Source organism: Grammomys surdaster, unplaced genomic scaffold (genome assembly GCF_004785775.1).
Source record: "Grammomys surdaster isolate TR1022 unplaced genomic scaffold, NIH_TR_1.0 166, whole genome shotgun sequence".
Classification (NCBI taxonomy): domain Eukaryota; kingdom Metazoa; phylum Chordata; class Mammalia; order Rodentia; family Muridae; genus Grammomys; species Grammomys surdaster.
In genome coordinates, this window is record NW_021604614.1 from 14,758,573 (window position 1) to 14,781,812 (window position 23,240).

At 48.3% G+C, this 23,240-nt stretch overlaps 2 protein-coding genes across 2 annotated transcripts in view; both read left to right on the forward strand.

Moving 5' to 3' along the window:
* Acad10 (acyl-CoA dehydrogenase family member 10) overlaps positions 1-8,948 on the forward strand; it is a 39,269-nt gene extending 30,321 nt beyond the window's left edge. Inside the window, exons 17-21 of the mRNA XM_028765894.1 lie at positions 2,509-2,667; positions 3,751-3,923; positions 7,195-7,338; positions 7,962-8,039; positions 8,476-8,948. Coding sequence (XP_028621727.1) covers positions 2,509-2,667; positions 3,751-3,923; positions 7,195-7,338; positions 7,962-8,039; positions 8,476-8,646 — 725 coding nt within the window. The 3' untranslated portion in view covers positions 8,647-8,948. The remainder of the gene's footprint in view (positions 1-2,508; positions 2,668-3,750; positions 3,924-7,194; positions 7,339-7,961; positions 8,040-8,475) is intronic.
* A 4,244-nt stretch (positions 8,949-13,192) lies between these two features.
* LOC114620011 (acyl-CoA dehydrogenase family member 10-like) overlaps positions 13,193-23,240 on the forward strand; it is a 22,381-nt gene continuing 12,333 nt past the window's right edge. Inside the window, exons 1-3 of the mRNA XM_028765967.1 lie at positions 13,193-13,350; positions 17,909-18,108; positions 21,600-22,000. Coding sequence (XP_028621800.1) covers positions 17,922-18,108; positions 21,600-22,000 — 588 coding nt within the window. The 5' untranslated portion in view covers positions 13,193-13,350; positions 17,909-17,921. The remainder of the gene's footprint in view (positions 13,351-17,908; positions 18,109-21,599; positions 22,001-23,240) is intronic.

Here is a 23,240-nt window from a genome sequence, read left to right on the forward strand (position 1 = left end):
GTCCCTTAACTCAGAGATTCCCAGGCCACATCCCATTTCACAGGAGGAAACTAGGACTTGGGGTGACCAGTCACTTACCAGGGCTTTAGCAGCTGACGGGCATTTTTGAGATGAGGTATCACACACGCTACACTGACCTCAGACTGCTATGTAGCTGACTCTGGCCTTGATCTCCGAATCCTCATGCCTCTACATTCCAAGTGCTGGGACTGCAGGCGTGTGCCACACACCAGGCTCAGATTTATGTATTTGTCAAAAATCCATGTACCTGCTAGACATGGTGTTGTGCAAACTGTAATCCCAGGGCCTGGGAGGTAGTGGTAGAGGTTAACACAGATGTGGGGACGTCATCCTTGGTCATGTATGAGTTCAAAGCCAGCCTGAGCTACGTAAGAACCTGTCTGGAAAAAACAAAACTAAACAACAAATCCAAATACTATATTTTCCATAGAATTTTAACAGGTTTCTTTTTTTAAAAAAAAAAAGAGTTATTTATTCATTTAATGTATGAGTACACTGTTGCTGTCTTCACACACACCAGAAGAGGGTTTTTTTATAATTATTTTGCTTATTTGTCTTCGGGTTTGTTGTTGTTGTCGTATTTGTTTTTGCGATCGGGACTGTCTGCCTTGGAACTTGTTTATGTAGAGGAGGCTAGCCTTGAACTCCCAGAGATCCACTTGCCTCTGTGTTCCAAGTGCTGAGGCTATAGGCTTAGGCCACTACACCCAGTTTCATTGTTTCTTACACAGTGGACTGGAGAGATGGCTCAGGGGTTAAGAGCACTTGGTCTTGCAGGGGACCTGGGTTTATTTCCCAGCACCCACATGGCTGGTCACGTCTTTTCATTCCAGTTCCAGGGATCTGATGCCCTCTTCTGACATTCATGAGCACCAGGAATCACGTGGTGCTCATATATACAAACATGCATGCAAAACACATACATAAATGAATGTTATTTTAAAAATTTGTTGCCGGGCGGTGGTGGCGCACGCCTTTAATCCCAGCACTTGGGAGGCAGAGACAGGTGGATTTCTGAGTTCGAGGCCAGCCTGGTCTACAGAGTAAGTTCCAGGACACCCAGGGCTACACAGAGAAACCCCATCTCGAAAAACCAATAAATAAGTAAATAAATAAATAAATAAATAAATAAATAAGTAAATGTTCATTATGTATATAGTGTTCTGCCTGCATGTATGCCTGCAAGCCAGAAGAGGGCACCAGATCTCATTACAGATGGTTGTGAGCCACCATGTGGTTGCTAGGAATTTAACTCAGGACCTTGGGAAGCGAAGCCATTTCTCAGCCCTAAATAAATGTTTTCAATTTTATAACTGTTTTGAAGTGAATGGTTGAGACATCTGACTCTTACTCCGTCCACTCTGTAATGAAGATGCTGACTCAGGTTACAGAAGCCCTCCCACAGAGCTCATCCTGCCTCTTGTCTTCTTATGTTCTTAGGAACCTGTCGACCCTGGGGGGAAAATCTAATATTCAGAACCACCTATGACTAGAGGAAGAGGGAGGGGAGGATCGAAGGAGAGAGAAAGAGAATGAAATGTGCCTCATGCTTTGGGCAAGTGGTCCATCTTGGGCTGTGTTCCCAGTCCCTCTCTCCATCATGGTGGATTCTGAACCACTCACTCCATTTACACAGTTGGGTGTCTTTGCTGTATGTGTCACACTTTTGTCATGGAGAGAACATAGCTGATACTCTCACAGAGGCCAGCCAGAGAGGCTTCCAGATCTCCCTCAAAATACAACAGTGGCCTGTTGGAAGCACACACCACAAGGGAAGCCAGTTGTTTTCTGGGTGTGTCCAGGACTGCCTCTGTCCTGGGTCAGCAACCACCACTGTCCACAAGAGGGTGCACTCTCATCGAAGGCTTTTGTAGCCAGTGCTGTCTTGGCTGCTTCACCAGGGATGTATTTGTGAGCTGTTTTGTACCATCCATGGTAGACATCCGCCATCTTGCCCACTACCTCACATGGACCTCAGAGAGCTAGAGGCACTGTCCCCAGCCACTTTGATATCTTGTTTCTGTTTTTCAAAGTCTACCATGATGGTTTTTAAACTTCTTTTCTCATGAAGATGGACAGAGGTCTCACCAGTTAAAGGCACTGGGTGATTTTGCAGAGGACAAGCACCCACCCACATGGCAGCTCACAACTATCTGTGCTCTAGGTCCAGAAGATCTGACACTTTCTTCTGGACTTTGTGGGTACTGCACACACATACAGCAAAAACACAGGAAACTTAAAACACTGCTCTTACAGTGAGTGTGGTAGGTTCCCACCTCCCTGAGATGTTTTGTCTGACCTTCAGGCTGCATGTCTCTCTCTCTGACCCTGTGGATCTATCAGGGTGCTGGAGCCTGTACTTGGTTCCCTGGTCTTGTAGATCTTTCAGGGTCAAAGGTTTGCTTTTCACAGGCTGGACTACATGTGGTTAGAGGCTGTATAGTGCTGGAATCCACTGACAGACCCTGTCCATCTTCTTCCTGGCAGGCATCCTGGATCCACGCTGCAAACTCTGTGTGTTTATGGGAAAAACAGACCCACAGGCTCCAAGACACCAGCAACAGTCTATGCTCTTGGTTCCCATGGACACGCCAGGAATCAAAGTCATCCGGCCTCTGTCGGTGTTTGGGTTAGAGGATCCTCCAGGTTAGATCTCCCAGAAACATTCACTCTGAGTGTGGCTTTAATATATGACAGCAGTTTGGGGAGCCCTGGTTCTGTTCAGAATTTGCCACATGCCAAAGATCTGAAGGTACTGGTGAGGCCCAGCCCAGCCTTTCATTTCCTAAGGACCATGGCCCGCCCAGCAGACTGCCTGAGGGTGTTTATGCTTTCCTTTCCCTTCTAATCTCAGATGATAAGCAGGAGTCCTTGAGAGGAAACAGGCTGGCAGAGGGACCAGGCCTGCATCCTCCTGGCTTTGTCCTGTGTGGGCTACAGCCCCAGTGGACCCCCTCACCTGTATGAGGGGAGGGACCTGTCTACTGACAACCTTCACACCCACATTTCTGCCATCTCCAGAGGACTGTCTCACCGCTCCTCATCTAGGGCTTCTCGCCTGCATCCTGTGGTAACCAGGAGGCCAGTGAGATGGCTCGGTGGGTATTTCCACCAAGCCTGATAACCCAAGTTCAGCCCTTGCAACCCGCATGGTACAGGGAACGATCTGGCTTTGCTAGCTGTCCTCTGAGCTCCTCATACTTGGGCATATTTGAACTCCCCCCCCCCCAACACACAACCACTAAATAATACATGTAAAAATCAATCAATCAATCAATCAATACTTTGTGGTCAGTTAGATGGCTCAGTAGAAGAAGGTGCTTGCTGCAAGCTGACAGCCTGAGTTCATTCCCCGGGACATACATGGTAGAAGGGACCTGACTCCTGAAAGTTGTCTTCTGACCTTCCCAAACATACCATGTCTATATGCTGACATTACACACAGTGTAATGGCAGTGGTGGCACATGCCTTTAATCCCAGCACTTGGGAGGCAGTGGCAGGCAGGTGTCACCGCCAGTCTGGTCCACACAGAGAAACTTTGTCTCAAAATAAATATAAAAAATAACTAGAATAACTTGTTTTACTGTAGACATCGATTCTCTTTCTGTATTTGTCCCGTCCTTAGCTGTGACCCAGTTAGAAGCTTAAGGGCTGGGAACAGACAGCAGATAGCCCTAACCTAAGCAAGGTATACAGACATCCAAAGAAACTGCATTTTGGTCTTTCAGGTGGCCATGGTGAGGTAATATTCAAGGACGTGCGTGTGCCAAAGGAAAACATACTTCTGGGCCCTGGCCGAGGCTTTGAGATCGCTCAGGGCAGGTTGGGACCTGGCCGGATCCATCACTGCATGAGGTTGATCGGGTATTCAGAGAGGGCCCTGGCACTCATGAAGAAACGGGTGAGTCCACCTTGTGCCCACATTGACTCAAAGCCACTGTTGCTGGCTAGAGAATTCCAACACTGGTACCCATCTGAGAACACACCTCACAGGATGGTGTTCATGCCCAGAATCTGCATCTCTGCTTTGCATATGCTATACTTGGCTACAGCTGGTGTCCAGAGTGGGATAGGGACCTCTCTATCCAGGTGGCCAGAAGCCAAGGCCAGGGTTTATGGTGGCTGAGAGCAAGGTTCCAAACCCCAGAGGATTGTAGGCAGCCAAGAGCCATTTGTGTTCCCAACAATTGATTAAAACTCAGACCCCAAGGAGATCCCACATGGCCTGTTTGTGCCCTGGGGGCACAGGACCTGGGCCTATGCATAACAACTTCTTGTCCAGTATGTCCAGGCATGATGTCTTATTGCTATAATTCTAGCACTGAGAAGCTGAGGCAGGAGGATTGTGGAAACTTCAAGACTAGCCTGTAGACAGTGTCCATAGTATGTCATTGTCTCAAACAACAAAAGTCCTTTGCCATGGCCCCTTGAAGGCTGAGGTCTCTATGACCACCATGGCAGCAGAGTGAGGATCGGCAAGAAGCAAGAAGGCAGTTCTGTTACTTGTGACCAAGCTGCTATAGGTTCAGACTTCAGGAGTCTTCCCTCACAAAGTTTGTTTTAGGCATCTTTAAGCAGCACACAGTCTGTGAAAACTTACTCTGGTGATGAGTAAACCCTGGGTGCACATCAGAGAATACAGGAATCTCTCCTCGGAACAAAGTAAACTAAATATAATTCAGAAGTGACTCCATTGAGACTCTCTGTAAAGACCATAGGACACTTTCCATAAATATGGTTCTATATGTTGCTTAAGAAAAATGAGACTAGGCAGGCAGTGGTGGCACACACCTTTAAACCCAGCACTTGGGAGGCAGAGGCAGGTGGATTTCTGAGTTCGAGACTTCGAGGCTAGCCTGGTCTACAGAGTGAGTTCCAGGACAGCCAGGGCTACACAGAGAAACCCTGTCTCGAAAAAGGAAAAAAAAAAGAAAGAAAGTAAAATGAGCCCCGAGGCAGGGGTTGTCCCTGTGCAGGAGGATCTGGTGTGGTCTCCAGCCACAAAGATAACACAAAGGTCTCCAGACTTTTAACTGCATCCTCTCTCATGGCTCAGGGTCTCTTACAGCCCATGCTGGCCTGGAACTCTCCTGTAGCAGGGATGACCTTGTTGGGACTCAGGTGCAGGCACCACACCATCCCTGGTTGGAAAGTAACTTCTTAGTATAGAAATGAACTCGTTGTGATCCTAAAGGATATGTTTTTAAAGCAGGCTGCCAGGGACAGATGTCATTATGTTTGCCTTGAACCCCAGCTCTCTGTGAACAGAGGCACGTGGGTCTCTTTGTGACACAGGCCAATGCGGTTAGCATGGCAAATTCCAGAACAGCCAGGGCTACATGGAAAGACCTTGTCTCAAATGAACAAATGGGCAGAGGTTACTGAACCGTACATAGACTGTCACTGTGTTTCTAATGGCGGGAGGGAGAACAGTAGGCTGACCCGGCACATGAAGGTATCTGCTGCCAAGGCCGATGGAGTCAGTTGGATTCCTGGGACCTACATGGCAGAAGGAGAGATCTAACTACCCCAAGTTGTCCTCTGACTCTCACACTCAAAATATATAGGAAGACTTTAAAACTGTGTCTATATGCACATTTAAATGCATGCAGGAAGTGTGGAAGGACACATAACAGTCACGTTTTTGAGATGGGTTCACTGTGCTGCCCAGATTGGTCTCAAGCTTTTAGCCTCAACCAGCCTTCCAAACAGTTCACTCTGCTGAGACACCAAGCCCTGGACAGCTACCTCCTGTCACTATCAGCAGGTAGGTGGTGGGATACTAGGTATTTTTAAATCTCTTTTGGATGAAAATTGACAGTCATGCCACAAGACACATTGTTTCTGTAAACATGAATTTCCCAGGATAGGTAAACACCTGAGGAAGAGTTCTTTTGAATCACATTGCCCTTTCTAAGCTGGAGCTCCAGGCTGTGAGGCTGGCCACCACCAGCAGGTGGCGACTTGTCCCTTGGTGGAATACCCTCAGACCTTCCTTCCCCTTCCTGGGAGCAGCTGGCTGGGGCTCTCTTGCTAGCTTTAAGCCCAGAGCTTCACTAAAGGGGACTTAGAGGTTCTAGGCCGGGCAGTGGTGGTGCATGTCTTTAATGCCAGCACTAGGAAGGCAGAGGCAGGCAGATGTCTCTGGAGTTTGAGACCAGCCTTGTCTACAGGACCAGGGCATCCAGGGCTACACAGAGAAACCCTGGCTTAGAAAAAACAAAACAAAACAATGTGGCTCTCAGCTCAAAGGAAGCTTATTTCAGAGCCAAGTGTGAGTAAGCACTGTTCAGGAATGTAGATTGACATTACCTCAGATTCCACTCTGCAATGTGCTAAGTTTTACAAAGTTTCTTGTTCTTTTGTGTTTTTTGGGTTTTGTTGTTTGTTTTGCTTTGTTTTTTGAGACATGGTTTCTCGCTGTAGCTCTGGCTGTCCTGGAACTAACCTGTTTTGTAAACCAGCCTTGCCTTGAACTCACAAAGATCTGCCTGCCTCTGCCTCTCACGTGCTAAGATGAAAGGGAAGTGCCACAACTGCCTGGCTCTGTTTTCTTGGAAGACATGATCTAAGGATGAATCACACAGACACACACACACACACACACACACACAGACACACAGAGCATAGACCTCATAGAGATCCCCCTGCCTCTGCCTTTGGAATTAAGCCTGTGTGCTGCCAGGCCAGCTTCATGAAGTCTCTATAGTAACAAAGGAGGAAGTCACAGAACACTTGCAGCTGCACTGATGGTGCTTCAGGCAGGCAAGGCACAGCCCAAGTGGAAACATCTCTGCTGTGTGTCTCTGGCACTACCTGATGACTTTCTTAGCTCTTGGGTTGGTAGAAGGTAGGGATCTTCACATTCCAGAAAGATTAACCTTGGTCACAAGGTTGTTGTCACACACAGCAGAGGGCAATAAATGACTATTGAGGTGCTGTGATAGCCCAAGATTCCTGGGTGTTGACCTGTAGCATTCCAAGCTCTCCAAGGTCACTGTAGCTGTGATCAGCCATCAGCCTTGAGAGGTTGTTCTCTATAGGCGTGGCATCTGTAATGAGCAGTGCACTGCCTCACTCAGACCCTCACTGCCAATTAGCTGTCAGGCAGGCTGCTCCCACATCTGCTCTCTTGTCCCAGCTCCTCAGCCTTGTCTCTCTGGTGTCTGTAGGTGATGTCCAGCACAGCCTTTGGGAAGCCCCTTGTGGAGCACAGCACCATCCTGGCAGACATTGCCCAGTCACGTGTGGACATCGAGCAGGCTCGGCTGCTGGTGCTGAAAGCTGCCCACCTCATGGATGTGGCTGGAAATAAGGTGGGAGGCTTCAGAGGTGACAGGCGTCATCCAGAGGTGACACTGGCATCTTCCTGTCTCTCACTGTTTGGCAACTGTGGGAAGGCTCAGGTCCTGGACACTGATGACCGCTAATGTTCTGCTTGCACTCTAGAGGGTCATCTATTGCAAGCCAGACAAGGCTCGGGGAGAGAGGTGAACTTCCACCACATGGTCAGCCCTGTACTTCCAGGTCTTGAACAAGACCTGGTGCAGGAGGCAGATGGAGGAGTAGAGCTGGGAGAAGGGACCCCCTAAACCTGGTCCAAATCCAGCATTAGCCTACAGAGGAGCTTGTTCCCATAGTAACATTACCCATTTCCTATACTGGGTGGCCATGATGCATGTGGACTGCTGTGTTACCCAGCATCCTATGCAGGGGCCCTAGAGCCAGGCAAGAGCTGCCCTACCAGGTAGTGGAGCCGGGGATTCTGTCCTGGTTCTTTGATGCCCTCGTTGCTGGTGGCTTGAGGATGCGATGATGCCCAGGTCTAGCTTTGGTCCACTGTTGCCTGCAGCAGTGTATCCAGCATCCACCCTGACAGTCAGTGTGTCTTTTCTCCTCGCTCCTCATCCTGTTTTTCTGACTCTGCCTTCTTCTGCAGGCTGCAGCTTTAGAGATCGCCATGATTAAGATGGCAGCCCCTTCCATGGCCTATCGAGTAATTGACCGCGCTATTCAGGTAAGCTGCCCTGGACTGGCCTCCGGCTGTGCCTGCTGCCTTCCTCTCCAAACTGAGCCTGTGCAGGTCCCACACCCCCACCCCTGCCCCTGCCCTCCAGGACAGTAGGACAGTATGTGCCTTGCTCAGTGTATTCTGCTTACAAGTAGCGGGCCTCAGGCCTAAGGGAGCCCTGTTGCTGCTCAGACCCAGTGCCCTGACTCCGCAGTGTGCACACCCTGACACCTGGTCCCACACAGAACTTTCTCAGTAGCAGAAGCAAACCTGGTAGAATGGGCTTGGTAAGCCAGGCATCCAGAGGATGACAATATGGCCCTATGTGAAGTCTGGAACACACAGTGGTACAGGGGACTTCTGTTGAGACAGCAGTCGCCAGCTGTTTTGAGCAGGCTGTCACTTTTAGAACTCAGGCTTTCTTCTGTTTTGTGTCTACTAGGCCTTTGGAGCAGCAGGCCTCAGCAGTGACTACCCCCTGGCTCAGTTCTTTGGCTGGGCCCGAGCCCTGCGCTTTGCTGACGGCCCTGATGAAGTACATCAGCTGACAGTGGCTAAGATGGAACTCAAGAATCACTCCAGGTTCCAGGAGTCAGCAGCGCCCAGAGTGTAGATGCTGTGTTTGGAAATACCTGGTATTTGTGGTTCTTACATCCCGTCCAGCACCTCAGTCTGGGACAGTTACTGTGACCTGAGCCTTCTGGGGTCTCTTCCGGAAGATGTTTCTGCAGAGACTGAGTTACAGCATGTTTTAGGCATGGAGGAAGGAGATTTGTGTACAGGCTTTTTTAAGACAAGTTTCACTATATACCCTTGACTGACTTGGAACTTGCTATGTAGACCATGATGGCCTACAACTCAAATCTGCCTTCCTCTATTTCCCATGGACTGGAATTAAATGCATTTGCAACTATACCCTGTTCTGAGCCAATCTTTTTAAAAGGCTAATTGTCATTTGTATGTGTGTACCTATCAAGGCCAGAAGAGGGAGTTAGAACCCTGGAGCTGGAGTTCTAAGTGTTGGTGAATAGTCCAATGTCGGTCCTGGGGGCCTAACCTGGGCCTTCTGCAAGAGCAGCCAGTGCACTTCACTACTGAGCTGCCTTTATCTCCGGATCTTCCTGCCTCCTCCTCCCAAGTGTTAGCATTACAGGTGTGTGCCAGCATGACCAACTGCGGTAACCCTTTCCGACCACAATCAGGTGAACTAATATCCAATGGGCATTAATATATTATGTTCCACGGGTCAATGTGTCAGAAAGTGGGGTACAGTTGTAAATGACTGAACTGTCACCAAGTGGGCAACTTGAGGGTGTAGCGGCCATCATTCCTTTCTTGGCTAGGTCATGAAGAGCAAGGAAAAGGCAGAAGCAGGCAGAAGGCAAGAAGGAAGCTCCAGTCTACCTGCCCTTCCTCAGTCCTGAAGACAATGGCAGGTGCAGAGGGGCGTGTGTGGGGAGCACTCAGGGGAGACAGGAAGGACACCGTAAGCTCAAGGCTTTTGGTCACACAGATCAGCTGGGCTTAGGAGGTGAGGGCGTGCTTCCGACTTTAAAGATTTGATTTATAATGTATGTCCACAAGTGTGTACTTGAGTATACTCTATACACTATGTGAACAGCACCTGCAGAAGCCAGAGGAGAGCATTAGATTCCTGGTCGTGAAGTAACAACCAGCTGTGAGCTGTTCATCCTGAGTGCTGGGAACCAAACCTGGGACTCTGCAAGAGCAGGAAATGCTCTAACCGCTGAGCACCTCTCTGCTCCCCTTGTTTGCTTCTGAGATGGGTCTTATGTAGACTAGGCTAGCCTCAAGCTTTCTATGTAGCCAAGGATGACCTTGAATTCCGGGTCCTCCAGACTCCAATTCCCTAGAACTGGGATGCACTATGTCTGGTTTAGGCAGTGTGAGGAATTCCACCCAGGGTGTCCTGGTTGGGGCTAGCCTCGCTTCTATGCTAGGTGAGAATTCACCAACAGAACTACATCTCTGGACCTGAGACCTTGTTTCCATCAAAATAACAGATAGACAGGGAATGAGAGTTTAGAGGTAGAACTGTACTTAGCAAGGAGGAAGGAAGAGGGAGAGGGAGAGGGAGAGAGAGGCAAGAAGACAGGGAGGAAGATGGGGAGAGAGGGAGGAAGATGGGGAGAGAGGGAAGAGGAGAGGAAGAGACAGAATGAAACTGGGAAGTAGAGTTAGAAATGGCTGCTGGCACAGACAGAGCAGCTGCACAGGTAGACAGTGGCTTCCTGTTCCCGTCTGCCTGTGTGGAGGCTGTAGTACACACTTCACAGGACACAAACTAACGCTGAGATCCAGTTCTGACTAGGACATGTACCAGAGTCCAGGGAAAACATTCAGACCCTAACTGTTGTAGCACACAATGAGTACATGCGGCAGACACTCCACACCATCTATGAAAATGACTGAAGCACCTTCCAGAATCCAGCTCCTCTGGATTGAAGGCTTGGATGGCCACACACTTGGATATGCCCTCCTTTTTTGTGGAGTGGGATCACTCTGTAGCCCAGGTTGACTTAAACTCCTAACCTTCCAATCTTCAGGCCACATTATAGAATTATAGGTGTGGCCACTCACCTGCATTTTCAATGAAACTAATTTGTGTGGAGGTCAAAGTTCTGTGGAACTGGTGCGGTCTCCCTGCACCGTGTGACTCCTGAGGAATCTACCTCAAGCACTGGGCTTGATAGAAGTGAGTCAGTCATCTTGTCAACTCTAAGCTTCAACAGTTTCTTCTATTTTTTTTTTTTTTTTTTTTAAGATTTATTTATTTTATGAATGTGAGTACACAGTTGCTGTGATCAGACACACCAGAAGAGGGCATCAGATCCCATTACAGATGGTTGTGAGCCACCATGTGGTTGCTGGGATTTGAACTCAGGACCTCTGGAAGTGCAGTCGGTGCTCTTAACCACTGAGCCATCTCTCCAGCCCTGTTTCTTCTATTTTTACTTACTTATCTTTTGGTTTTTCAAGACAAGACTTCTCTGTGTCTTCTATCGGTGGTGGTGCGTGCCTTTAATCTTAGCACTTGATTTGGGAGGCAGATGCAGGAGGATCTCTGTGACTTTGGGGCCAGCCTGATCTACATAGTAAATTCCAGGACAGCCAGGACTGTTACACGGAAAAACCCTGTCTTAAAAGAACAAAACTAAACAAAAGACAAGAGCACACAGTTGTCAGTTTGACTTTACAAAGTATCCTACCATTAGGAATATTAAAAATGGTTTTTAGAGCTGGAAAGATGGCTTGGTAGTGAATAGCACTGGCTGCTCTTTCTGAGGACCCAGGTTTGGTTCAACAACGCATGGCTCACAACTATTTGCAATCCATGTTCCAGACGAATGTCGACCCCTCTTCTGGCCTCCATGGACACTGCACACAAATGGTACACAGACATGCATGCAAGCAAAACACATATACATGTAAAATAAAAACATGTTTGTTTTGTTTTTGAGAGCCCCAGCTGTCCTGGCCCTCACTAAATAGATAGGGCTAGCCTCAGACCCAATGGAGATTCCTCTGCCTTTGCTTGCTGAGTACTGGGTTAAGGAAGTGTTGTCATGCCCCATAAAGTAAATCCTAAAAAAAGTAAAAACACAAAAGCCAAGGTGTTCAACTCTCCTGTAGACCCAGATTCAGAAGTTGACATTAAGGTCGAAAATATACCTCACCCTTGACTGAGAGGAGGTCTTCTGAGGTGCTTCAGAGCCCGGCCACTGGCTCTCTAAATGGTTAGACTTGGTAGTTCCAGGTAGTACAAATAGTGATACCATCACAGGGCCTGTGACAGTAACTTTTGCCTCACAGTCCTGCCTGCTAGCCAGACACTTGGTGAGTGTCCTCTGGAAGCATGAACATTACGTATTCTTTGTTTCAAAGGTGAGGGAACTGGCTGCAGAGAGGTTAGTGATTAGTTACACTACTAGACATTAATAACCAAGAGGGAAAAGGCCACATTTCATAGCTAAGACTGGGACACAGAAGTGAGTGAGGGGACAGTCATTGTTTATAAGTCACTAGGAACAGAAGTACTTTACAACTGTGATTAACAAGCACCATGAAGGAAAAGGCACAGAACTAAGCTGGAAAATGTCTAAGAACGTAATAAGCCCAAATTTGACATTTACATTCATGCCTATAATCCCAAGTCAAGAGACTGAGGTCAAGAATATGTCTTGGGAGTTCAAGGCTAGCCTGGGATAAATAGGAAAATCCAGGGTATCATAAACTACAGATGAGACCTTGTCGGAAATAAAAGAAAGTCTTTAAATATTATATATGGAGATGTGGTAGTATGTATCTTTAAGCCAAATGCTTTGGAGGCAGAGTCGAGCAGATCTCTGTGCCTTTGAGGCCAGCCTGGTAGATGTGGTTAATTCCAATCCAGCCAGAACTACATAGTAAACCACTGCCGTAAAAAAAAGATCATGTGGGATGGTTCAGCAAGTGAAGGCGCCAGCTACTGAGCCTCACAGTCCGACACTCACGTGGTTGAACAAGAAAACCAACTCCTGAAAGTTGTCTTCTGATCTCCACACGTGACCAAACATACATGCTCATACAAAATAAATAAATGACATGTAATTTGTAAAAGTTGTATACGGGGATCAGTGAGATGGCTCAGAGGGAAAAGTCACTTGTCCCAAGCCTAGCAGTGTGAACCCAATCCCTGTAACCTAAATGAAGTAGAGAGCCGATTCCTGCATGCTGTCCTCCCTGACCACACACACATGCTCACACACATAAACGTATATTACCGAACACCTACCACGGCTGTCCACCCTGTATTCCTGAACAAGGAAGCCTGTGTCATGAGTTTCCTTTTCCCGCAAACCTTAGCGGGCTGAGGGAAGACTGCGGGCCGAGCCCAGAGGCCGAGCGGCCCGCGGTCGGCAGCGCCGCCACCGCCTCAGAGCCGCGGCCGCCGCCTCAGCAGCGGCAGCCCCTCTCGCGCAGCCGGCCGAGCCACAACAACCTACACTTCCGCCTCTCGGCCGCCGTCTCTGACCCGCAGGGTCGCGCACGCGCACGCGCCGGCGGGAAGGGGCGAGCCCGCGGCCGCGCATGCGCTTTCGGCAGCCTCTGCTGCACCTTGGCTGACCGTCTGGACGGGACAGTGTCCGAGGAGCGTGCGCAGTCCGTGCAGAGCGTTCTGGCTTATTTTTGACGTTTGACCTCTCCCTCCGTTTGTCACGCCTAGTTTCCCCGCAGGGTTCACCGAGACTCTGAGGGTTCGCAGAGACTCTGAGGGTTCCTGGGTTTTCGACCTCGGGGTTGTAACTTTATGCAGGTATGGCGATGGGCTGGTTAGGAGCGCCACGGCTTCACAGATATTGCACTGACAGCCGAACACTGCGGGGCTGCCTCGGATGATGATTTTGCAGACACAGAAAACAGCCCCAGACAGGACAACCTTCGGTACTCGTGCGATCCTGAGCTACTTGTTGCTTAACCACAGGGTTGTGTGAAATGAAACGCTGTGTAGAGAGACAGGGATACGCTGGAAAGTCATGGTTAAGTTTGGTTTAATTGTTTGGTTGTGTTTGGTTTGGCGGGTTTTTTTTTGTTGTTTTTTGTTTGTTTGTTTGTTTGTTTGTTTGTTTTCCGAGTCAGAGTTTTTCCACGTATACCTGACTGTCCTGGAAAGCTGTAGACCGGGCTGGCCTCGAACTCAGATTTGTCTGCCTCTGCCTCCAGAGTTGTGGGATACAGGCCTGCCCCACCACCATCTGGCCATTGTTTAGCTGTTTTGAGTTGTTTTGAGACAAGGTTTGGTGTAGTCCAAGAGAGCTTGAACTCTATATATTGGAGAAAAGAAAAGCTGTGTTCTCTGTATATTGGAAACAGGTGTCCTTGAACTTCTGACCCTCCTGCCTCTTCCAGTGCTAGGGTTACAGGCTTCTGCTGAAGACTTTGTGCCTCACAAGGTGGCAGGATAGAACTAACTCAAGAATTGTCCTCTTTGCAGGTGCCATGGTGTGCACACACACTGAGGAACGTACTTCAGTGGTAGAATGCTTGGGATATAGGCTCTGCGTTCAGTGTTTAGTACACACACACAAGAGAGAGAAAAGCCAGGTAAAATCAGTGCAAATATGAAGAAAAAACGTGACATGACAAGATCCAATAGTGTAAGAGGTTCAGGAGAGGATGTGTATACAAATTGTACTGTAACGGGAACCCACGATACATAGAGACGCTTGTGCTATTTCCTATGTAATATGTCTCATATCCTTTTTAAAATTTTAATATTTTTTACTTTTTTTTAAAAAAAAGGTTTATTTCATGTATGTGAGTACACTGTACCTCTCTTCAGACACACACCAGAAGAGGGCATCAGATCCCATTACAGATGGTTGTGAGCCACCGTATAGTTGCTGGGAATTGAACTCAGGTTCTCTGTAGAGCAGTCAGTGCTCTTAACCACTGAGCCAGCTCTCCAGCCCCATCTCGTACCCTTTTAATGCCAGGGTTCCCAGCTTCTGCTCACATTTCACGTCCTGATAACTCTTTCGGGGTGCATGCATATGTGTCTGTGAACTATAGACATCAGTAGTATTGTCAGCTGGAAGTGACCACCAAAAAATATGCCCAGATATCACCAAATCTCCCCGTCTGTGGCCCAAGTCATGCCCACCCCCGTGGAGAATAATGGGCTTACATGAAAGCCACCCACACAGTATAGACCATCTGACCGTGTGTCAGACATTAGTTTATGGCGCTGAGGTTGACCTAGGGCCTTCAGCATGCTAAGCACATGCCATCTGCTGAGGCACACAACCAACTCAAGCGTTAGATAACCTTAAATGGTGTATCACACACTAATTTGATAGCTTGACATTCTTTACCTTAGGCAATGGTTACCCTCATCCCCCTTGCAATAGGTACTGTAATTGTCCCTATTTTACAGAGGAGGAACCTGAGGCTCAGAAGGTAATGTACCCAGGACCTCACTCTCAGTGGTTAGAAGATTCAGATTTGGGAACCAGTCAGTCCAGACCACTGAGGTCTTTTCTACACCATCTCTGTAATATAAAACTGTACACCTGTGGACGTTGATGGAATGTGATCGAGGCATTAGTCTAACCTCATTCTGATTGACAAGCTCTGTGGCATAGAAGATGCCAGTTCCAGGAAACTAGCATTGTTAACCAGGAATGGACAAGCTGTCACAGCTCTTCATGGCTGTCAGCCATTCAAGTGTGTCCCTAGCTCATCCCTCCCTACATCTCTCTCTCCCTTTTCTTGCTGGCTAGCTTGGGCTAACCTGGCATTCAAAGCTGCCCCACCTCTGCCTCTCTTGTGCTAGGGATACAGTCATGGTTAGTCACCACTCTGTGCTATTTTCTCATCTATCTGCTTTACTCTTCCTTCAGGTTCTTTAGCCTGAGGAGCTGTCTGACTCTAGCACCAAGCCCCAGGGGATGGCTGTCTAAGACAACTCAGTCCTTGCCCTAAGGAGCTGACTATAGGGGCAGATAGGAGAGCAGTTAATGTGTGGAGGTTAAAGACTCCACTACAGAGATGGAAAAGGGACATTGGGGTGGAAGTCCATCACAAAAGTGCCACACTCAACTTGTGGGAAGAAATAAAATGTATGGAGAAGAAGGCCAGGCTGAGGTGTAAAACTGAGTGGACATTCACCAGCCAGATGAAGCAGGCTCTGGTCTGCCGGCACGGCAGGTGCCAAGGCCTGGAGAGAAGGGAGACAGAGGGCTTGCCAAGTGTGCACAAAGGCCAGTGTCTGACTCTCCAGGCATACACAACCCACAAGTGCTAGCATAAGCCTGTAATCTCTGGCTCCACGTCAGTTTGTTGTCTCTCATAGACTTTGGCCTCCCATAGAAAGAAGTAAAATTGAAAGAGGTTATCAGCCTTGAAGTTTGAGGGATTTGTGAGGTTTTCTTGTTTTGTTTGTTTTTTTAAAGCTTAATCATTTTTTTATTTTATTTTTGGTTTTTTGAGACAGGGTTTCTCTGTATAGCCCTGGCTGTCCTGGAACTCACTCTGTAGACCAGGCTGGCCTCGAACTCAGAAATCCGCCTGCCTCTGCCTCCCAAGTGCTGGGATTAAAGGCGTGCGCCACCACAGCCCGGCCTCATTTTTTTTTTTTATTCCTGTTTTTTCATTTTTTATTTATTTTATGTATTCACCATTGCTCTCTTCAGACACACCAGAAGAGGGCATCAGATCCCATTACAGATGGTTGTGAGCCACCATGCGGTTGCTAGGAGTTGAACTCAGGACCTCTGGAAGAACAGTCAGTGCTCTTAACCTCTGAGCCATCTCTCCAGCCCTTGTTATGTTTTTATCTACCAAATTCAGCCAAATTTTGATGTCTAAGTATATCGTGCCATTTTCAAGATTTACCATTTAATCTTTTGTTAGCTGGGTATAGCAGTCCATTTGTACCTGCCATACCAGCTAACTAGGGAGACTACGGCAGGAGGATTGCCTGGACCCAAACACTTGAGACCAGCTTGGACAGCAGAGCAAGACCCATCTCAATAAAAGAGAAAAAGAGAAGAAAGATTCCTTTGTTTAGGTCTTGGTTTTGTTTGCTTGTGAGTTTTTGTGTCTATTTAGGGTTTGTTTGTGTGTGTGAGATAGGGTCTCCTTATGTAGCCCTGGCTGCTCTGGAGACACAGAGATTCCCCTGCCTCTGTCTCCCCAGTGCTGAGGTTATAGGTGTGGACCTGCAAGCCCCAATAAAAGCCTAATTTCTCATACTTGAGTAAAAGGGCCTCCAAAGTCAGGAAACCAGGCCTCTTTACATTCTAGTGATGTGGTCCAGAGACAGTTTCCCTAAGGGCTTTGGACCCAGTCAGTGGAGTGATCCCATGACAGATTTGTAATGAGATATCTTTGTTGGGAGCTGGTGAATCCTGGGAGATTGGGCCCAGCTAGAGGAAGCAAGTCACTGGTGTGTGTCCTGGTGTCTTGCCCTGGCCATATCCTATGTTTCCTCTCTCTGCTTCCTGCTTGGCCATGAAGTACAAACATCTTTTCTGTTGTGATGTTCTGGCCAAGTGCATGGAGCTGCGTGCACAGCTAGGAATTAAGCTTTCTGAAACTGTGCCCAGAAACAAATCCTTCCCTTGTGCTGTGCCGTCAGGGAGCAGGTCACAGCAATGAGAAAAGTTATTAACACACAGGTTCTTTAAGTTGCCCAGGCTAGCCCAGAACTTAGCAATCTTGCCTTAGTATCTACTGTAGTTGGACTACTACATGCTGTTTCCAATGAAGGTTTGAAATGGGATTAATCGAGCTGGTGGAGGACTTTAATCCTAGCCCTTGGGAGGTAGAGGCAGGGTGGTCTCTGAGTTCAAGGCCAGCCTTGTCTATAGAGCAATTCTAAGACAGCTGAGGCTACATGAATAAAATATGTTTAAAAAAAAACATAGTATAATATGGATTTAGGATGTGGTCACATCTGCCGCTTTAAAGGATTCCTCGGGATGATGAGGGAAGAAGGTAGAGAGAAGAGGAGGAAAACCTCAGGGTGTCTGAAGAGAAGTCTGCACTGAGAGAAGGCGGCAGGAGATGGAGTTCTCAGGAGGAAGCACAGGCAGGGCTCAGGCAGCTGATTTGGGATTGAGGAAATTCAGGGCTCAAACCCCTTTTCCATGGTTATAACAGTGGAGGGGCAAAGGCCCCTGGGTGAACAGTCATTGATGCCAGCTGTGGGTGGGCCTTGAGCATTCCTGGGGCATCAGCTGAGAGCTGTGTGTGGCACCAAGCTCAGGGATACCCTAACCCTAACCCTGACGCTGACCCTAACCCTAACTTAACCCTAACCCTGGACAGAAGCTGTGTCTCAAGCCTCTCTGAACCTTCTTCCCACACAGCCTCCATCTCACCATGTGTGTAAGGAAGCTTTTCCAGCCTTCCTCTCTCTACTGGGCATGGAGGACCACTACCCTGAAACATCCCCTGGAAAGGCATCAGGAAGTCCTCCGCTGGACACATTCTAAAGGCCGAAGCTACAGAGCAGTCATTTTTGACATGGGTGGAGTTCTTATGCCTTCTTCAGGGACAGTGGCTTCGGGTAAGCTCCCCACTCTGTGTATCTTTTAGGGACTGAGGGGAGTGGGAAAGTAGAGACAGACAGGCCCTAGGGTCAGATTCTACTTCCCACTTAGTGCAGTGTGTGAGCCCAATTATTCAGCTGCTCTGAGTCACGGCTGCTTGTCAGCAAATCAGGTCTAAGAATGGACCCTCCTTCCTGAGAATCTGAGGGAGAGTTAAAGGAAATGACCTACGGAGAATACGGTAGATCAATCAGTAGCATGCACAGAGCCCTGGGTTCAGTCTCTAGCACCTCATAAGCCAGGAGTGGCATTTGATAGGTTGAAGCAGGAGGATCAGGTATTCAGGGTCATCCTCAGCTAACCAGCAAGTTCAAGGATAGCCTGAGCTAGAAGAAAGGTTGTTCATAAATAAATAGTAACACAAGGAACTTTACCTTCTGCCTGAGTATCATGGTGTGTTAGGTTCTGCTGTACAGGGAACCAAAGCCTTCGAAACTGAGTCTAAGTAAATCTTCCCTCCCTTAATAGTGACTAAACAAGTAATAGCCAGAGAAAAAGGATAAAAACAAAGTCCCCAACCATGGCAAACCTGAAGCTGTCCCAGCAGACCCTATCACTCCCCACAGCCAGCCTCAAGCCTGTGTTACCTTCTGGAGTTTTTGTCATAGATGATATGACTTCCCTGTGAGCTCACAGCTTAAGTCAAGGATGGGCTAGCATTTCCAAGAAGAGGCAAAGGGTCAGGATCTTAGGCACTGACAGCCATAAAGTCTGTGCTGAAAGCGCCCGAATGTTGCCCCTACAGTGTCAGAGCAGCCCGGGATGGCGGTAAATGAAGGCCTAGGATGCAGTCTCCCAGGGGCCAATGGGATTTCATGTGTCACAAGATACTGTTTTGTTGGGTTAGTTTTCAACTTCCTCAGAAGGTAAAGCCATTCTGACTCACAGGCCATATAAAAAGTGACAGTGGCTAGCTTTGGTACAGGCTGGCCAACTAGGCCCAGGAAGTACAGTATTTGGGCTGGAATGTAGCTCAGTGGCATAGGCTTGTCTAGTACCCACAAGGCCCTTGGTCTATTCTCAGCACTGAAAGAGGACATTGGGGGAGGGGGAGGAGACTGGGAGGACCCAAAGGTCACACAGCATCCTCCCAGCTGTGTACCACATACCTGGGTTCCAGTGCAAGGAAAGAAGCTTCTTTGTTGCCGTCCTGTCCTCACCCCTACCCATTGATAAACACCATCACCAAGGGCAGCTTGAGAGGAAATGTAGACTCTAGCCAGAGTCTGGAGGGAACTCAGGGCAGAAGTTCAAGGCAGGAACCTGGGGGCAGGAACAAAAGCAGAGGCCATGGAGAACTGTTGCTTGTTGGCTTGCTCCCTCCCCATGGCTTGCCCACCCTGCTTACTTGCTTTTTCTTTCTTCCTTCCTTCCTTCCTTTCTTTTTCTTTTTTAAAGATTTATTCATTTTTATTTATATGAGTACATTATAGCTGTCTTCAGTCACACACCAGAAGAGGACATCAGATCCCATTACAGATGATTGGGAGCCACCATGTGGTTGCTGGGAATTGAACTCAGGACTTCTGGAAGAGCAGTCAGTGCTCTTAACCACTGAGCCATCTCTCCAGCTCCAGCTGTTTTGTTTTTAAGACCTATTTTTAATTGTGTGCATATGTGGACAGGTGTGTACACTGGTAGGTTCCATACATTTGAGGGGCAGGCATCAAACTCTCCCTGAGCCTGGGTTATAGGCAGCTGCCTGGCACAGGTGCTGAGAACCTACCTCAGGTCCTCTGTAAGAGCAGCAAGCACCCTTAGTCACTGGGCCACCTCTGTAGCTCTTTATTGTTTTTGAGACAGGGTCTCACTCTGTAGTCCTATGACAATATTGGACCTTGCTTGTGGCCCAGGCTGGCCTTAAACTCCAATGATCTTCCCACTTCTGCCTTAGAGTGCTGGGATTACAGGCCTGTGCTGCCACGCCCAGTCTAGGTGTATTGTTAGGACAGATGGTCATTAAGTATTTCTTTGATGATTTGATTTGCAGTGATAACTTAGACATAATCACCTAGACATAATTATAAGACATTTAATTTGTTTCTTATGTGAATACTTTGTTTCTGAGGGTTTTGCTGGTGCTGGTGGTCTCTGGGTTTTTTTTTTTTTCTCATCATCATCTGTCTTATGACCCAAAAAAGTAAGACACTGGACATCTTTCTAGTCATCTAATTCCCAGGACACAGGGTGTTCAGACTTGTAGTCAGGTGCCACATGTCACCGTGCAAGCAAATCAGTGAACTTGCTGTCCTGTCATCTTTATCTGCTTCATACTACAGTGAGATCGTTCTTCTGATGCCTGGGTGTGTCTATGTGTGTCTGTACACCCGTGTCTGGGCGTCTCTGTGAGCGTGAACCAGGCATCACCCCAGGGCCTGGCACATGCTAGGCAAGTGCTGTGGCACTGAGCTCTACTCCTAGCCCCTTTGAAAATGCTTTTGATCAAATGACCAGTTGAGGATGGCTCCACTGGGCATCCCCACCATGAAGGAGTACTTCAGGATGTACTGTCTTCACATGGGCATCCCGCCCATAGACAACTGGAACTTCTACATGGCTTTCTCCTTCTTCCGAGTGGCTGCAATCCTACAGGGAGTCTACAAGCGGTCACTCACCGGTAAGCTTTGGCCTCATGGACACAGAGGCTTTGAGGAGATGGTTTGGCCAGATGCTGTAAGGCTCAAATTATTTTCCCATCATCATGAAAGTGTGTGTGTGTAGAGCCAGCAGTGGTGACACAAAGTTGGAAAGTGGGGGTTCAAGGACTGAGTTCAAGAGCATCCTCATCTGTTTCTGGGAAGCTCCAGGAAGCTGTGGCAGGGGTGGGGTACAGAGAGAGGAAAATGCCAGCATGCTTATGACATTGGCATTACTACCCAGAGAAAATGGTGACAAGAAACTGGGCCTGTCATTTTCTCCCCAGGGCTGACCATGTAGAATCTTACTCTTTCCTGGTACTGCAGTAGTGATTTGGAGTGTCACTAATTAAATCAGCCTCTTCTTGTACTGTTTGGTTTTACTTGGTTGATTGGATTTTCTAGAAAGGGTTTCTCTGTGTAGTACTGACTTTCCTAGAACTTGCTCTGTCCCAGCCTGGCCTCAAACTCAGAGATCTGCTTGCCACTGCCTCCTAAATGCTAGGATTAATGGTGTGCACCATCTGAAATTAGTTTCTTGAGGAAAACAAAGGCCAAGCAGCAGTGGACATCCAACCTCCAGTTTCTGGTTCCCAGGCCACTGACATACCACCCTGTCCAGACTCAGTTTCCCTGTCCACCAAGTTCAGATTCAGATCTTAGTGTGCTGCCTGGGAGTTCAGGGCCCTGGCCCTGGTATGAACCTGTGTTCAGGCAGTGGCAGTGTCTGCCCTGGGAGTGTCAGCCATGTCACTGACTCATACATCATCAGGGTGGTGATGGGTAATCAGTTCTCCCTCCATTTTCCACAGGACAGGCAAGCTCGGCAACAGCCGAACAAAGTGGAAAGCTCACCAAGTCCATGGCTGAGCTGGCCTGGGATTTTGCCATCAAAGAAGGGTTCCGGGTTTTCAAAGAGATGCCAGCCACCCAAACACTGACGAGATCCTACCATGCATGGGCTGGGCCGAGGTCCCTGAGGACTCCCACGGGTGTGAGGAGTCACAGCACTATAGCAGCTGCTTCCCCTTCTGAGGAGGCAAAGGGAGGCCTGATCATCTCTCCAGAGGGCCTGCCTCCCCGGGTCAGAAAGTTGTATGACCAGCTGTTGCAGTTTATAGAACAGAAGGTGTACCCCCTGGAGCCAGAGCTGCAGAGACACCAGGTCTCAGCCGACAGGTGGAGCCCTTCCCCTCTGATAGAAGACCTCAAGGTAAGCTAGCCTGTCCTGTCATTGTGGCAGACCCTAGCCATTGAGGCCAGAGGCAAGGAGGCTGAGTGGAATCCTCTTGGTTTCCTGTCACTAGAGAGAGGCAGCTGCTTGTTCATCCTGTCACGGTGTGTGTGTGTGTGTGTGTGTGTGTGTGTGTGTGTGTGGCTGGGATGAGAAAAGAGTGGTAAGCTGAGCTTAGTTCTTCTCCTGTTACCCACATACTTAGGAGGTAGAGGCAGGAGGATAAAATATTCAGGCCAACCTCAACTACTTGAGACCCCATCTTAAAATTGAGTAATATGACCTGTGGCTCGGAGAGACTCATCGGGTCAGATGGGCATCTGTCACGCAGATTTGAGAAACAAGCCACATGAGGGGAATTCTGTAGCCAAAATGTCTTCCTAGCGATCGTATCAGAAGCCGAGAGCTGCGTGTTTATAAAGTGTCCTCTCATCCTGCTGATAAGTTCTCTCACTGTTCTCAAAAAAACTTCAGTCTGTGGTGCCTGTGGTCAGTCAGGACAGCACAGTGAGGGAGCCTGGGGAAAGCAGCTCATCTCAGGGTGACAGTCAGAGGCAGAAGCGGACACAGGAAGCTATACCAGAGGCCTTCCTTTCTTCACCTTTTATTCCATATGGTCCTCCAGCCTAGGGGATGGTGCCACCCACATCAGTAGGAAGGTTTGTTACTTAGTTACTAACCTCTGGAAAGGAGGCTTGCTCAGGGCCTGTCCTCAGAGGTCTCAGGAGCCCCCCAGGAGCTATCTGTGTCCCAATAGGATCCCTGTCAGTCACAGCACTAGTGTTAATCCTGATGAGTGAGGCATGGGGGCTGGGATACAGAGACCTGAAATGAGCTCACCTGGGCCTTGCTAGTTCTCTCTGGCTTATGCCACCCACACCTGCAGGTTTGTGTCCAGCCAGTGGGTCTGCCTTGGCACTGCTTTGTATACATGATGTGTCTCTGACTGTACCTTGTTCTCTTTTTGTTTGCCACTGGTCAAGATAAGACTTGATCTTGGCTGGAGACATGACTCAAGGTTAAGAGAATGTTCTGCTATTATAGAGAACCCAAGTTCAGATCCCAGCACCGACATCAAGAGACTTACCACTGCCTATAACTCTAGGTCCAGACATTCCAATACCACACCTCTCGCCTCCATGGGCCCTTTGTTCACATTCTTCCACATATACATACTTGGGTTTTTTTCTTTGTTTGCTTCTTTTTTTTTTTTTTTTTT